A 14,017-nucleotide genomic window follows, 5' to 3' on the forward strand; every position below is an offset into this window, starting at 1 on the left:
TTGTTTAACGTGTATAAAAATAGTCATTTACTGCGTAAACCTTTACTGTTGCGACACTGCAGCTGCAAAATATAGATCAAGTATTGTGTGGGTGGAAAATCGAGAAAGTTTATTTTTCTGCTCAACAAGGTGAAGGAAGCCTTCTTGAGGCATGTCAACACGGTAACACTGATGAAGGCCACTGCAGCTGAAGCATGATGATTTTAATATAAAAGCCTTGTAAAACTCTTACTCAAGAATAGCTGAATTCTTTTCAGTTCTTTGCTTCTTTTCAATTCATGCAGCTCGCCGGAGCTGAGAGGCTGCAGCAGGGTTTTTTCTTTCTTTTTTTTCTACCTTTTAGTACATCAACCTTGGACAGAATAGTCACGACAGTTTTTGAGATTGCTTCAGGATGTGAATAAAGACCCACATTATTGATGGTTTAGACAAAATCGCTTCTACATCCATGTTGTGTTATTTTCAGCTTTGAAATAAAAGATTATAATGGAGTGTGGGTATATTTGTTAAGTATTTGGTAATATAATGGCTTCATAATAAAATGTATAACACCCATTAATCTAAAAGTTTCCATTGTATCAGGATCAGTGATGAATTAGAAACAGAATCAGGGTTATTGCCAAGTAGGTTTTCACATACAAGGAGTTTGCTTTGGTGTATTGGAGCAATAAACATAGTGAGAGAAAATGAAATTAGAAAGATAAAAACAAGTACTGCAAAAATCAAATACATAATTCTAGTATAGAAGAACATTGAGATCTTTGCTGCCCAACTCAGAGTGCTTGAGGCGTGCAGGTCCTGAAGCTACGGCAGATTGCAGCCAGCCACCTTCCCTGCAGAAGAATGATTCGTTGCCCTTGGCAGTGGCAGCAGCAGCAGCATACCAGATGGTGATGAGGAAGTCAGGATGGACTCGTCGACAGCAGTGTAGAAGTGAACCTTCATTGTCTTTGGCAGGTTGGACCTCTTCAGCTGCTACTGAAAGTACATCCTCTGTGTTTTTTTTAAGAGGGAGCTCCCACTTGAGGCCCTGGGTGATGATGCAGCTCAGGAAACAGAGGGACTCCACAGTGTCGACTAGGAAGTCACACAGAGTGTTGGGGGATGGTGGGGCTGCGTTCTTTCTAAAGTCCACAATCATCTCCACTGTTCTGGAGTGTTGAGCTCCAAGTTGTTCTGTACGCACCAGGTCACCAGATGGTCAATTACCCACCTGTAGTTGGACTCATCTCAACCAGAGATGAGCCCAGTGAGAGTGGTGTCTTCTGCGAACTTCAAGAGTTTGACAGACTGGTGACTGGAGGTGCAGCTGTTTGTGTACAGGGAGAAGAGCAGAGTGGAAAGGAAGCAATATTTAGGGGAACTGGTGCTGATGGTGAGGGAGTCAGAGACTTGTTGCCCCAATGTCATGTGCTGCTTCCTCAAGCAGGAAGTCTCTGATCCACCAGCAGGTGAAGTCAGGTTTGAAGAGGTATAGGTGAGGTTTATTTTCAGGGCTTTCCTGCCACAAGCCCTTTCTGGCAGAAAATGTAACAAGGAAACAGCTTTCTGGTGGAAACCCTGAAGGCAAACTTTTTCCAGAAGCAGTTGGGCACAGAGCTTGTCCTACAGCAATGTGATCTCATCCATACTCATCATATGTTGATGCTTGGGCAAAAACCTTTTGTGCTGTATCTAGAAGCAGAAGGTGTCTTTAAGACACATCTTTACATAGAGGGGGTGGCGGTAAGTCATGTGAGTCGACTCAAGCAACAAAGACAGGGTCGTTAGGAGAGTTAGAAGAAGATTGTGGTTAGTAACATGAGACAACTCATGAATCTAACAACTTCTGTGAAAAAAACCCCTCAATGTTGACTTTTGGTTTCATATGGGACGCTAACACCAGTCTACTGGGTCAAAGTCCTGTGCTTGTTGGACCCATCAGAGCAAACATGATTATACAAAGCCAAACACAACACAGGATCTGACATACTGGGCTGAAGGCCTAAATTAATAATGAAGTCACTGATCTCTGCCCACAATATACAGGGTACAGGCGAGAGGGTTCGAAGCCAATATGAGCTACTCTGAATAACAGCTCCAACTACCCTGCTTATAGAGGTTGGTTGTTTTTGTGAACTTTGAGACAAAGTGAAACATACAACAGAGAGACACTCTAAATGAAATTCAACCTTTCAACCTAGCTAATCAATTCTTGACCTGGGCCCCAATCAATTCTTGACATAGGCCCCTAACTGATCATATCAGACCCAGGATGTCAAATACCATATGGAACTTCAGATACTACACCGCTCTTCTGTGTTTCACTCTTCTCTTTTCTCCTTAAGTGCATTCTGTTGACCTCTCCAATTTTCTGAAACAACTTTGCTTAGCTATATGTGTTACATATTGACCCAGATGTCAGTAAATGTAGCGTGTGACATAAAGCCAAGAAACTCAGTTTAACAAAACTTGGATGGCCATACTGCTGTGTACATTCATTTCAAGTCAAAAAGCAATGAAAAATAAGTTTAGAACTGGGGTTTGGAGGTTTTCGGATGTCAGCAGCAGCAGCAGCAGCAGCAGCATGTTAGCAGCAGAGCAGACGTACTCTCAGGAGGTTTTATTATTGTGAAAGCAGCTGGTTGTCTGTCAGTGTCCTCACTGTGTTTCTGCTGTCTCTGCACCACCTGTGACTTGAGCAGAGACCCACAAACCTGCACCCAAACACATACAAACACACACACTGCAGGAAGACACACACAAACTCAGACCCATGCACACCAAAAAGTGCACTGCTGCACATGATCTCCTTCTCTTTCTGGCTTTGTTATCACTTTGCTGTCCCTCAGACACACTCACACACAGTCACACATGTGCATACACACTCAGATAAACAGACAATAGCCAGATGCTGGCACCCCCCATCCACCTTGCCTCTATCAGCTGCTTTTCCCACACCAGCAGGTAAGCAGCCATCCTCCTCCAGTTTTCAGAGAAGCACTACTGGAGTGTTTAAGTCCTGGACACAGGCCAAACACACACATGCAGAGTCATCAAGGAAGGCCCAGCCTGCAGGGGTCATGGTGGCTGTTACTGTAATTTTATAAAGCTGAAGAAAGTGTGTGTGTGTGTGTGTGTGTGTGTGTATCTGTGCTAATAATCAGAAGAAAATGTCCCTAAAATGACACAGTGCAGATTAGAAATCGTTACTTCTTACCCATTTAAAGGTTGTTTTTTTAATGTTTACAGCTGTAAAGTTGTGATTTAGGAGTTCAGTTTAGGTGAGTAATTACAGCTACACTTTGCAAGATTAGTTATGATACAAGCCCTCAGAGCTTCACAATGTAGGACTGCAACAATCGCTTCATGATTTATCTTATTTGTCTGAATTGGATTCTGGTGATCAATCCCTCTCAGGCTACAGTGATAAATCAAACCAGATAAAAAGGCTTCATTCAGAGGCAGCTGGACTCACCAACAATACATTAGATCTAGAAAGCTGCCTTTTGCTGTTATCTGAAAATACATAAAGCATATATGGATAAAGGCACAGGCCTGGAAATTAGGAGCCATCAAACCTGAACTCTGATGAGAAGTTTGATATTAGTGTCATTTTGTGTGTCTACAGAGATAGATCCAAGATGTGATAAGATGTACGTTACAATGGAAGCAGGCCCTTGTCCGTTTTTTTTTGTTTGTTTGTTTGTTCATTCTTTTGACATTGTGTAAAAGGCATCAGTACCCATCTTGCTAACCACTGCTTTTTGTGTTGTAAAAAGATAATCAATGGAAAACAGCACAACACAAGCCGTCCTTGAAAGTCGAGCACTCTTGACAAGGGAAAAAACATAGTCATACCTACATTTATTCTTTTACCTCTGTCTAGTTTGGAAAAATACGTTGGAATGTTCCAATTATTAAAAAAGAATAGAGGCAACAGACAGGATTCATTTTTTTTTAGCTTGGCACCACCTAGCGTCAGCAGCGTTGCTCACACTGTCGCAAAGACCAAATTGACTGTGGGGATCAGAGATAATCAGTAAAATGAAGGCTGTAAAGCCACCAGTATACCTCTGTGTATATGTAGAATGAGAAGGTGTGTGGACACTATACTAAATAAATGAGTAAAGAGACTGAGCAACAATTATCAGATTTATCTGAAGAAAGAAACAAATCACTGTTCGAGGGCTGCCGTAGAATGGCAAAGAGGATGTCAGCTGACCAACACTCACTACCTGGTCTCTGATTGCAGCTAGGAATGAACTAGCAGCCAGTACAGTACAGTCCTCTCTCGTCTAGCTAACATTTAGTCGTGTTACTTACTGATCCATTAGAAAGAAAGCTAGCTGGACATCGGTTCTGAAGCCTCTGTGGTCACGGAGCTCCCTCCATCTCTTGAACGCCTCACTGAGGTTTACTCTTGTTTTTCCTCAGCTTTAATCACTCCTTTTTGTGCATCCTCGCCTCCTCAGACAGATTAGCTCGTTTTCTTTTGGGAGGCCGTTTTTCACTAATCTCCAAACTTTGTCTGTCTGCCATTGTGCTCCTGACTCAACTATCTCATGCCCCGGGCAGTTCCTCATAAGGACCAGCTCCAGTCCCTGATTGGCTGACCGACCAGTTTGGCAATACATGACGCATTTCCTGCCGTAAAGCAGATTTTTTCCACGAAAATTCGTCCCCGGTGGCAGAAGCTTATTGCAAAAATTGCAAAGCCATTAAGTAACCTATGTAAACGCTGATAGTCTGATTTTACTGTGTGTACTACCCTGTGCAACCCACATTATTTTCATAATGATATATATAGGCAAAAATGCTGTCTGTTGTTTCTTTAAGTTGAGGTCACAGTGTGTTCAGTGTTTTTCTGGATTGGGCTGTGTTACCTGTGCCTGCTATCATGGACAAACTAATCATGATAAACAACACAGATCCACCACTACTTGGCAGGGGGATCAGAGACTCTCCACTCCACTCACATACCTAGACATTGTAAACTATGCCATTCTTGGACTAATTGCATACACTTTGGTAACAAATATAACAAAGCACAAACCTCATAATATGGTGCTCCTGTCCCACATGCCATCATGCCTTCACATTCTCTATTTCAAGAAAAACAAACTAATTAAATACTGGTAGTTACCCTCAATATAAGTCTATATGATCACAGTACGTTTGTACGTTTTCCTACAAAAAATAATGCAGCAAATATCGGACATATCCAATGTAATGATGAACCAATGCTTCATGCAAAATCCCCATATTTTGGAAGGCTGAGATCATGTCACCAATGCACTGACAAGAGTAAAGAAAGGAAGCAGCCCCGAGCGGGCCACTTAGGAGGTGGGTTGGCATGATGGGTGGGTCACAAGACAAAGGACTTTGCCCAGGAGAAGGGTGTTCTGACCATGTGAACTTTGAGACATTTTAAAGGTACATCCTCAACATGTTTCTTTTTCTAAACCTAATCACAGTAACTTTTCTTACCTCAGCCTAACCTCCATAATTTACATTAATTACGGGTTTTTTACCCCTGTTTCCAGTGAGCTAATTGACCATCGTCAAGCCATGATCCCTTTAGCTCTTTTTTTTTTTGAAACTTTATTTCGTAGTTTCAGAGAATACAAGAATGCTCAGAGATGTACAAAAACTAAAGAAGCTTTTTTGTTGAGATAGTTCCCATAAGACAACAGAAAATTAAGGTTTTGATACCAGAAAATTTGCATCTATATATATAGGCTACATGAGGAAATTGTTACTTGTTAGATCTGTGAAAACTGTAAAAAACAAATGGCAAAAAATCATTATTAGGGGTGTAAATCATAAGTTTCATCAAAATATGATACAAAACAAAAACGATATGATATTTGCTGATATCACAAAGTCTGCCACGATACGATTTCATTTTGCTTCAACTCAGGGGCCTGTGATCGATACAAGACGCTATCAGTGAATATATTCTTTGTGTTTTTCTTGGTTGCTCACCATTATCTGCCTGGCACTAGGCCACTATCATTGTTTGAATATTTAGGAAGTGACAAGACTCAGATAAAGGACACAATTGCACAACTCAGAAAAAGGTCAAAGTACAGTTTATTAAACAATGGGCAAAATCGTGGTCAGGCAGAATCAAGGTCAAAAATCCCGATAAGCAAAATCAGGCAGAGGTACAAAAGGGAAAGGCTAAGGCAGGTCCGAAAAAAACACTAATAAGATTAAAAACCAAGGATCAAAAACACTGACAAGAAATGCTGGTTGGCTTGACGATATGAACAAGACAAACTGTCACAGTACAACACACAACACAGGGTTTTAAACATGAGGGAGGGTGAGACAATGAGACACAGGGGGAAACAATCGGGGTGGGGCTGCTGATGATCAGCACATGACCTTATCCCTGATGAATCCTGACAGGAAGGAGGCTGTAAATGGTGACACAGACATGCCATGGGAATTTCAAATTTAAGGACTATATGAAATGGTGCTTTCACATTGATTTGATAATATTGGAACGTTAATCATTGAATCAATGTTATTACATTATTACATTAATCAGTGCAGATTAATGTAATAGTTACATATATTGACAAAATGAAACCAGCAAGATCCTGCCAAATCACTTTGGTGGAGATCAAAATAAATGTAGTAGTATTTCAGATTGCTCTAGCCAATTAGGCTAATATTAGCTTTATCAATTGGTTTACAAAACTGTGACCGGCAGGGATGGGCATGGGTACTCGAGTACTTGTTTGGACGTCAGTATAGAGTTATCGCGTCTCAGTATTTCATTGTAGAACTGCTTGCAGTGTATTGCTTCGCTTAAAAACTTCCTTGCCCCATTGTCCTTCTCTCTCTGTTTATAGAGAGACTACTGCTGCAGGAGTGTGAGCTTCGCAGGGACAGTTGCCCGAACACATACACACACAGTGACAGGGCTAATTGTTTGTATCACATCGCTAACGTTACCATAACGGTTATAAAGGGGACAGAGTCCAGCTCTTTCGGTGTCAGTGTGAGTTTGTTGGGTCCATTTAACAGCTCAGTGTCAGATGTTAATCTCAAATTGCACTTGTTCATCGTTGCTGGCCAATGTAAATTCTTATTCTCACGCTACTTTTTTTTTTTTTTCTTGCAAGGACTTGAGTATAATAATTTAATCTGAGCACTGGATTATGGAGGTTATTTGACATGCCCATATTTTGCACAAAGACTGAAGCTACAGCTACATGTCTGAGTCAAAAAGTCAGCATCCCCACTACTGTTAAGGGCTAGTTATTTCTAGTATTATAACTATGATAACGAAAAGTTATGGTTGGCAAGCTATAATTGGCCTTTTGCTGGAGAGGTTTACAGCCCATTGGGCTACACACATGGAGCAACCTCTATTCAGAATGGTTTGACATAAATCTTTTTATCTGACCATAGGTTAGACTGTGAATGAACGTATTCCAGATTGTTATTTTAAGAAGCTGACACAAAGCAGTCATAGTGTAGAACAAAAAATGATGCAGCATGTATTGTGTATGTGGACAACATACACAGAGTGCCTCTGTTACGTAAGTAGGGAAGTGTCATGCTGTTCATATTAATTACACAGACTTCCATGTTTTTTTGTGTTAAAGTGCTTTAATTGTCTCGTGTCAGGCACATTTTGAACGGAGCCATCTGCTTCTGCTTCCTCCACCAGCCCTCCTTCGCTCTTCGTCTACTTAACACTCAGCCAGTATTTCCTCAGAGACAACTTAGCCAACACATTCACGATGAGAGGGAGAATTAGCAGCCAATTACAGTCAGATAGACTTAGCTTTGGATGTGGAGCTTGAAGGTTATTGGAATGAAGTTTAATGCTGTGATTTACTGAAAAAAAGATGTTTATATCCAAAAGAGCTCTGTGTAAGATTACTTCCGTCTGTTTTCCCTTCATCATCTTTCCCTCCTCCTCTTTACTTTTCCTTTTTACTGTTTTTCCCCTTATTGTTACTCTTCTTAGGTCTGAGAAAGTGTTTGAAATGGATGGATGTAACACAGCAGTGGTTCAACAAACACCTAGTTCATGACAGCTTTTCCATTCCCTGAACTAATGAAGGTTTTTCCACGTTTCAGTCTAACCCACAGGGCGACCTTTGCTCTCAGAGTAGTGAAGATCAGCAGATGGTCTCTTGGCAACTGCAAAGAGAAGTCAAGGGAGCAAGCAAATAGACTGAATTTGATTTACTCAGTAAAGGGACTAGTGCTTCACTGTCACTGCATCCTCATGAGTTATTTTAGGAGCTGTCTGGTTAAATCTTCATTAGTTAAATCATGTGAGCATACATTAGTCAGGATAATCATGTGTCTCTTAGAGATTATTTTCTCGGTCAGGCATAAGTCTGGAGGGGATCAGCTGTGGGTCATGTGTGTGAGTGTGTGTGTAGTATGTGTCAGTGTGTATCTGTCTGTCTGCAGCCAATCTGGCAAACTCCTGGACCAATCAGCCTAATATTTTGTGTGTACAATAACGACTGTATGATCAAGGACCTCTCACAGTTGCAGTGATTCACAGTTGTGGAAAAACCTGCTTATATGATTGTCATCAACTGCTCAATCCTAACTTTTTTGCAAGTTGTCTAGATAGCAATTTGGCTAAAAACTACAAGCCATACTTTCTCTTTCAGGCCACATTTTGGCTCACGTCGTGGCTCAAAAACTGACAATCATAGAAAAGTCTTGTCTCTTTCAGAACCGGAGCATCTGCAGATTAATTACATACCTGATATGTTATGATCCACCAAAGTTAGGCACGATACAAGATGAGTTAGGCCCTGTTCTTGTTATCTTCACTGCCATCTTGACTATGAGGAAGCTGGAAAGGACAATGCCACCAGACAAAGCTGCGACCTGGTTCTGTTCAATACTCCTCATGGAGGCATTGTATCTATATTTCTCTTTTGCTCTGTGCAACATGCTGTGGCTAGACATGCGTGTATTTTTATTAGCTTCTGAGATGCTTCTGAAAAACGCAGTGTGGTGCATCTGCTGGAATTACAAGAATTATCTAAAGTTGCTGCAATCGGCTCTGGTGGCACATTCCTCATACAAGGTATATGCAATGCTAACATGCTGATGTTAAGCAGGTATAATGCTTCGCTTGTTCACCATCTACTGTAGGCTGATAGGAATGTCATTAATCTTGCATGTATTTGGTCATAAACCAAGGTATTAAGCATAATATTTTGACCGATGATGGCAATAGATGAAAAGTTAAGAGATCACCTAAATTGTTACAATTCATCCTGAGGGAAACATGAATGTCTGTAATGTCTGTATCAAAGTCATGAAATAACAAACAAATGTCAGAGTCAGGGGATCATCAAGGACATTGTTTGGGAACCATGAATGTCTGTACAAAATTTAATGCAAATCCGTCAGGTAGATGTTGAGATATTTGACTGATGAAAGCAAGTTAAAAGCTTGCCCTACTGGTGGCACTAAAAGAAAAGTTATCCAAGTCAGTGAGATTCATCAGGGATCATGGATATATGTACAAAATTTCATCAAGTAGCCTATTAGTTGGTGAGATATTTCAGTCTGCTGTTTGCTGACTATTTGAGGTCAGCAAACAGGGCTAAATCTTCCACTGCAGTGATATTTGGGAAGACACAGGCTTCCATCATCCAACACATCCATTTATCCAACCCAGTCTCCAGAATTTTTTTTTTTTTAATGTAGCCGATAACATTGAAACTTTATGTCCTCTAAAGCTGTGGTTACTGTGTGGTTAGATTTAGGCACAAAAACCACTTGGTTATGGATAGGAGAGGAACATGTTTGACTTAAAAGCAGCTCTGTAAGAAATATTTGCTTTTCATGGAGCTATCCTGGTGATTATCAGTAATGGGTCTTTAGCATGCCTAAGTTTGGTGCCTTAAGAGCCACTGGAAACACAGCAGTTACTCACTAAAACAAGATTGGTTTTGTGGGTTGTTGGTCATGCACAGTGTTCTGCAAATTGGCAGGTGTCTTGCCAAGTTGACATTGCCTCCATCATCCACTCCACTTCCCAAAGACTGTCAACTCATACATTACGTCACTTTAGAAACGCTGATATGATGCAAATGAAACATGCAAATGTTACATCTTTGCAGAAATGTACAATGCCAACATTGTATTCTGGTGACTGGGCTCATTTATCATAAACACAGGAACTTTGCCTCTGGTAATTCAAGCTGTCCAAAACTTTTGTACCATATTATATGTAGAATTTTACTTTTTCCTAATGCAAATTGCTACTTTGACTTACCATACCCTTTGTACTCATTTAGGGTCTTTTATATCTTAGCTTTTGGTGTCATGTGTCCCAAGTTGTATCTGAAGGTGTCCTCATGTCTCATCATCTCTTTCTTTCTCTTCTTCTTGTCTTCAGGTCATGGGATGAGTTCCATGACTGCGCCAACGTGGCGATGGCTGGTTGTCCTGATGAGGCGGCAGCTGTCTGGGAATCTCTCCGTCAGGAATCCAAAAAGATGCAGTTCTCCGGAAACCTGTACGACATGTGCTCCAACCGTAACAACCACCCAGTGGCCTCAGTCTCCCCGCACGGCTCACCCAACCAGGAAGAGATCAACCAGGAGTCTCTAAGAGGGTGCGCTGATCATCTGGCGGGCTGCCTCCACTTTCTCATGCTACTTTCTCCTCTGCTGCTGTTGTTGTTTTGGATATAGCTACCCCCAAAGAAATGGGACTAGTGTGAATAGATATAAACTTTGTGTATTTTTTTCTTTCACAAGTCCATAGACTTTCCACTTTTTTTTTCCTCTGCTCTGCCAGGGGGTGAATATTTCTAGCTGCATGTTCAGAGGCCCGACAGTCTTTTTGATAATGTATCTTTAAACTGCCTGTGCCGTTTCATGCATATTCTCTGCCTTTTAATTAGTCTCTCTGTTGGAAACACACAAAATTCATACAGAGATGCACAACCACTAAACAAACAGACCTGCAAACACATACATAGTTAAACAGATACATACGGCAGCCTCATGTCATCTGTCTTCATCCCCTCTCCCCCTACATCTAGTTTATCTGGTTAGTATGAGCTTGTGTATGATGGTTCCTGGGGGAGTTTATCTTCCTGAGTGTAATAAAAGAGACACACTTGATGAACGTGAAAACTCAGTGATAAAGAGTCCAGACGCCACGACTAGCTAAACTCATTCATTCATCAGCTTTAAGTATGAAGCATTTGATAATCATTTAAATCTAACATACCTGACTTCAGGATCTGAAATTAACACTCGCCAAGCATCAAATGTAAGTATATTTATTTTGTTTGGAGAGTAAATCTCGGAAGGCTATCCACCACACTGGCGGTAGGATGTTTGTATTAAAATAGTCATGTAATAAAAAACCATGCTTAGAGTCTCTACGGCATTTTGACGTCATTTTGGGCGAACTAATCTGCTTTTCCTCTGCTGTCAGTATCGCAGTTTGACACATACTGTAAATGTGCATACATGCATCTAAACGTTGCCGCAATGCTGACAGTTTTGAGCACTCTGAGATTTGCAGCTCTATTTACCGTACAGGACTTCTGCTGCTCCGCTAAACGATCACTTGCTGCTGGTCTGCTGCTAGCTAACATTAGGCTAATGTTGATGAGGGTTGCGAGTTGCGCACATACTTATGGCAAACTTTCGCATGACATTATAGCTTTACTCCACCTGCTCTTACCTTTCACAATAGAAGCCCTCTGGATCCCTTCCCAAACTTATTCTCATGCCGAGGCTGTTTAGTAATAATTTGGATTCTGATTATGCTCTGGCTTCTTCTTTAAGTTTATATTTAACACAATACCTCATTATCTCAGTGAAATGTACTGAAACAAATGTTATGTATCAGTTTATTATTTTGGCTGGTACAGAATATACTTGGCTGGTGGATATTTTCATCTACCAGTCCCTTGGGCCAGTGAGTCAAAAAGTTAATTCTGGACACTGCCTGGCTTGCGTTGACTCAATTATCCAGTTGGCTAAATTTTCATTTCCCTTGTGTTGTCTTAATGCTGCCTATGTTAAAGCCCCTATTTCTATGAATTACACTGTAAAAAGACACCATTGCTTTTGATTTTTTTTTTTAAGTTAGTGTGCAGGCTGCCTCAAAATTTTTAACATGATTAATTTGGGAAGACATGTTGAGTTAATTACTTACTTTCAGAGAAAACCTAAACAAAAAATCTTATTGTAGAGACTGGACTCCTTTTGTGGATTTCTTTAAAGATATTTGAGGACATTTTTTCTTAAAATGTAACACTTGAGTTTTAATCCATTGTTCTGCACTAATCGTTATCATTCTACCTGTCAAATATACATTAGAAAAATAACATTTTGCCTAGCTAACCCTTGGACCAGTGGTTCCCAACTGGTCCAGCCACAGGGTCCACATTTCTCCTTAGTCATTAGTTCAAGGTCCACACAGTTTAATATATTCAGCATCATACTTGCATTTGGCCATGTAGTCAAGCTAGTTTGCTGTCTCTGTTAAATAGTTGTCCGCTAATCATTCGCTCTACAGCAGGAAATGGCACTTCAAAATAAAAGTTATGCATTAGAACTGTACCTCAAAATAGAGTTTTTTAAAAACTTGACACATTCGCGAGTCATTTGCGGTCCATTCAGAACAGACCCACAACCCACTTTTGGACCCTGACCCACCAGTTGGGAATCACTGCCTTAGACTATATCATAATGATGGATGGCATGACAGCTCCCCCAAAGTGCAGCCAAAACATTTCGATCACCCCCTGGTGGCTGGCTGTAGTATAGGTCATAAACCTCACACCCTCCATGTTAGCAGATGGGACATGAGCCAAACTAAAAGATCAACGTACATGTCAGATGCTTTATTCTTAAAAATGGCTTGTCATTTTAGGTAGTTCTTATCACCCTGATGTATGTTCAGGTGTTCAATTGTCTGATTAGTTTATATAAAAAGGGGGTTGACATCATGACTGACAGCTTGCAGTTCCTTGGATTGGTGTATGGGCGGGAACCTCATACTATGGAGATCGCTACAGCACAGGCTCAATGACATCACTAGCACAAGATGGCAGCAGCAGGATATTTTGGCTCCATTTTTGTACAGTAGGAGGAAGAGGGGATGTGTCAGCTATGTTTATATACAATCTATGAGCCAAACCCTCCTATCTTACATTAACTATACTTTGCGTTATTGTTAGCTTGTAAGTAGCAGCTCAGCAGTTAGCAGGATGTGGGGTTTGTTGGCAAAAACATGTCTGTTTATACTCCAATAGTGAGTAGTTACAGTGTAATTTCATTTCTTCCTTATCCCCCACCTTCTGATCTAACAACATGAATGTGGTTGTATAGGTGAAGGCCAACAGTCCAAATCACCATCCCACTTTTTTCAATCATATCCCAACCCATAGATCAAATCTGTCTCGAATTTTCCAGTCTAACTCAAAACTGTGTACTGGACAAGATTAAGATGCCCTTACTGACATTTTGCTGTGTCCTTCATGATTCTGATCGGCTGGAAAGATTCAAACAACTCATAATGACTCTTTAAGACCTTTAGTGTTTGCTAGTAAAGCAAATGCAGTGTGGAGATCCATCTGGTTTTATGAGAGTAGACGGGTTTTTTTTTAAATTCTCCCTTCAAGGATTCATATAAACTACATTTAGGGCTCTAGTTTTGCAGACCAGGCGAGGCGGGGGCGCAGCACACCTGCGCTTTGCCAACTGGGTGTGGCCAGGCGGATTTTGCAAGTTTGGCACATCGTGTGCCTGGCGCAGCTACTCCTCTTTCCCACCTCCGTCCCTCCTACCTGCGCAAGTCGGAAAGAGGGAGGAGAGAAGGCGTGGAGTGGGTTTTACACACATCACACCAATCAAATGAGCCCCTCTCCTCGCCCTTAAATGCGCCGCGCCAAGGCGTAATGAGAGTTTACTCAATTCGCCATGGCAGAAGAGAGCAGCAGCATCAGACGGCCAAACTTCTCCCAGGAGGAAACTGCTGTTTTAGTCCGGGAGGTCCAAGCTTG

At 41.1% G+C, this 14,017-nt stretch overlaps 1 protein-coding gene across 1 annotated transcript in view; it reads left to right on the forward strand.

Moving 5' to 3' along the window:
• nrn1la (neuritin 1-like a) overlaps positions 1 to 11,218 on the forward strand; it is a 116,226-nt gene extending 105,008 nt beyond the window's left edge. The window contains exon 3 of the mRNA XM_049575188.1: positions 10,385 to 11,218. Coding sequence (XP_049431145.1) covers positions 10,385 to 10,682 — 298 coding nt within the window. The 3' untranslated portion in view covers positions 10,683 to 11,218. The remainder of the gene's footprint in view (positions 1 to 10,384) is intronic.
• The last annotated feature ends 2,799 nt before the right edge of the window (positions 11,219 to 14,017 follow it).

Source organism: Epinephelus fuscoguttatus, linkage group LG4, assembly GCF_011397635.1.
Source record: "Epinephelus fuscoguttatus linkage group LG4, E.fuscoguttatus.final_Chr_v1".
In the NCBI taxonomy this organism is placed as follows: Eukaryota; Metazoa; Chordata; class Actinopteri; order Perciformes; family Serranidae; genus Epinephelus; species Epinephelus fuscoguttatus.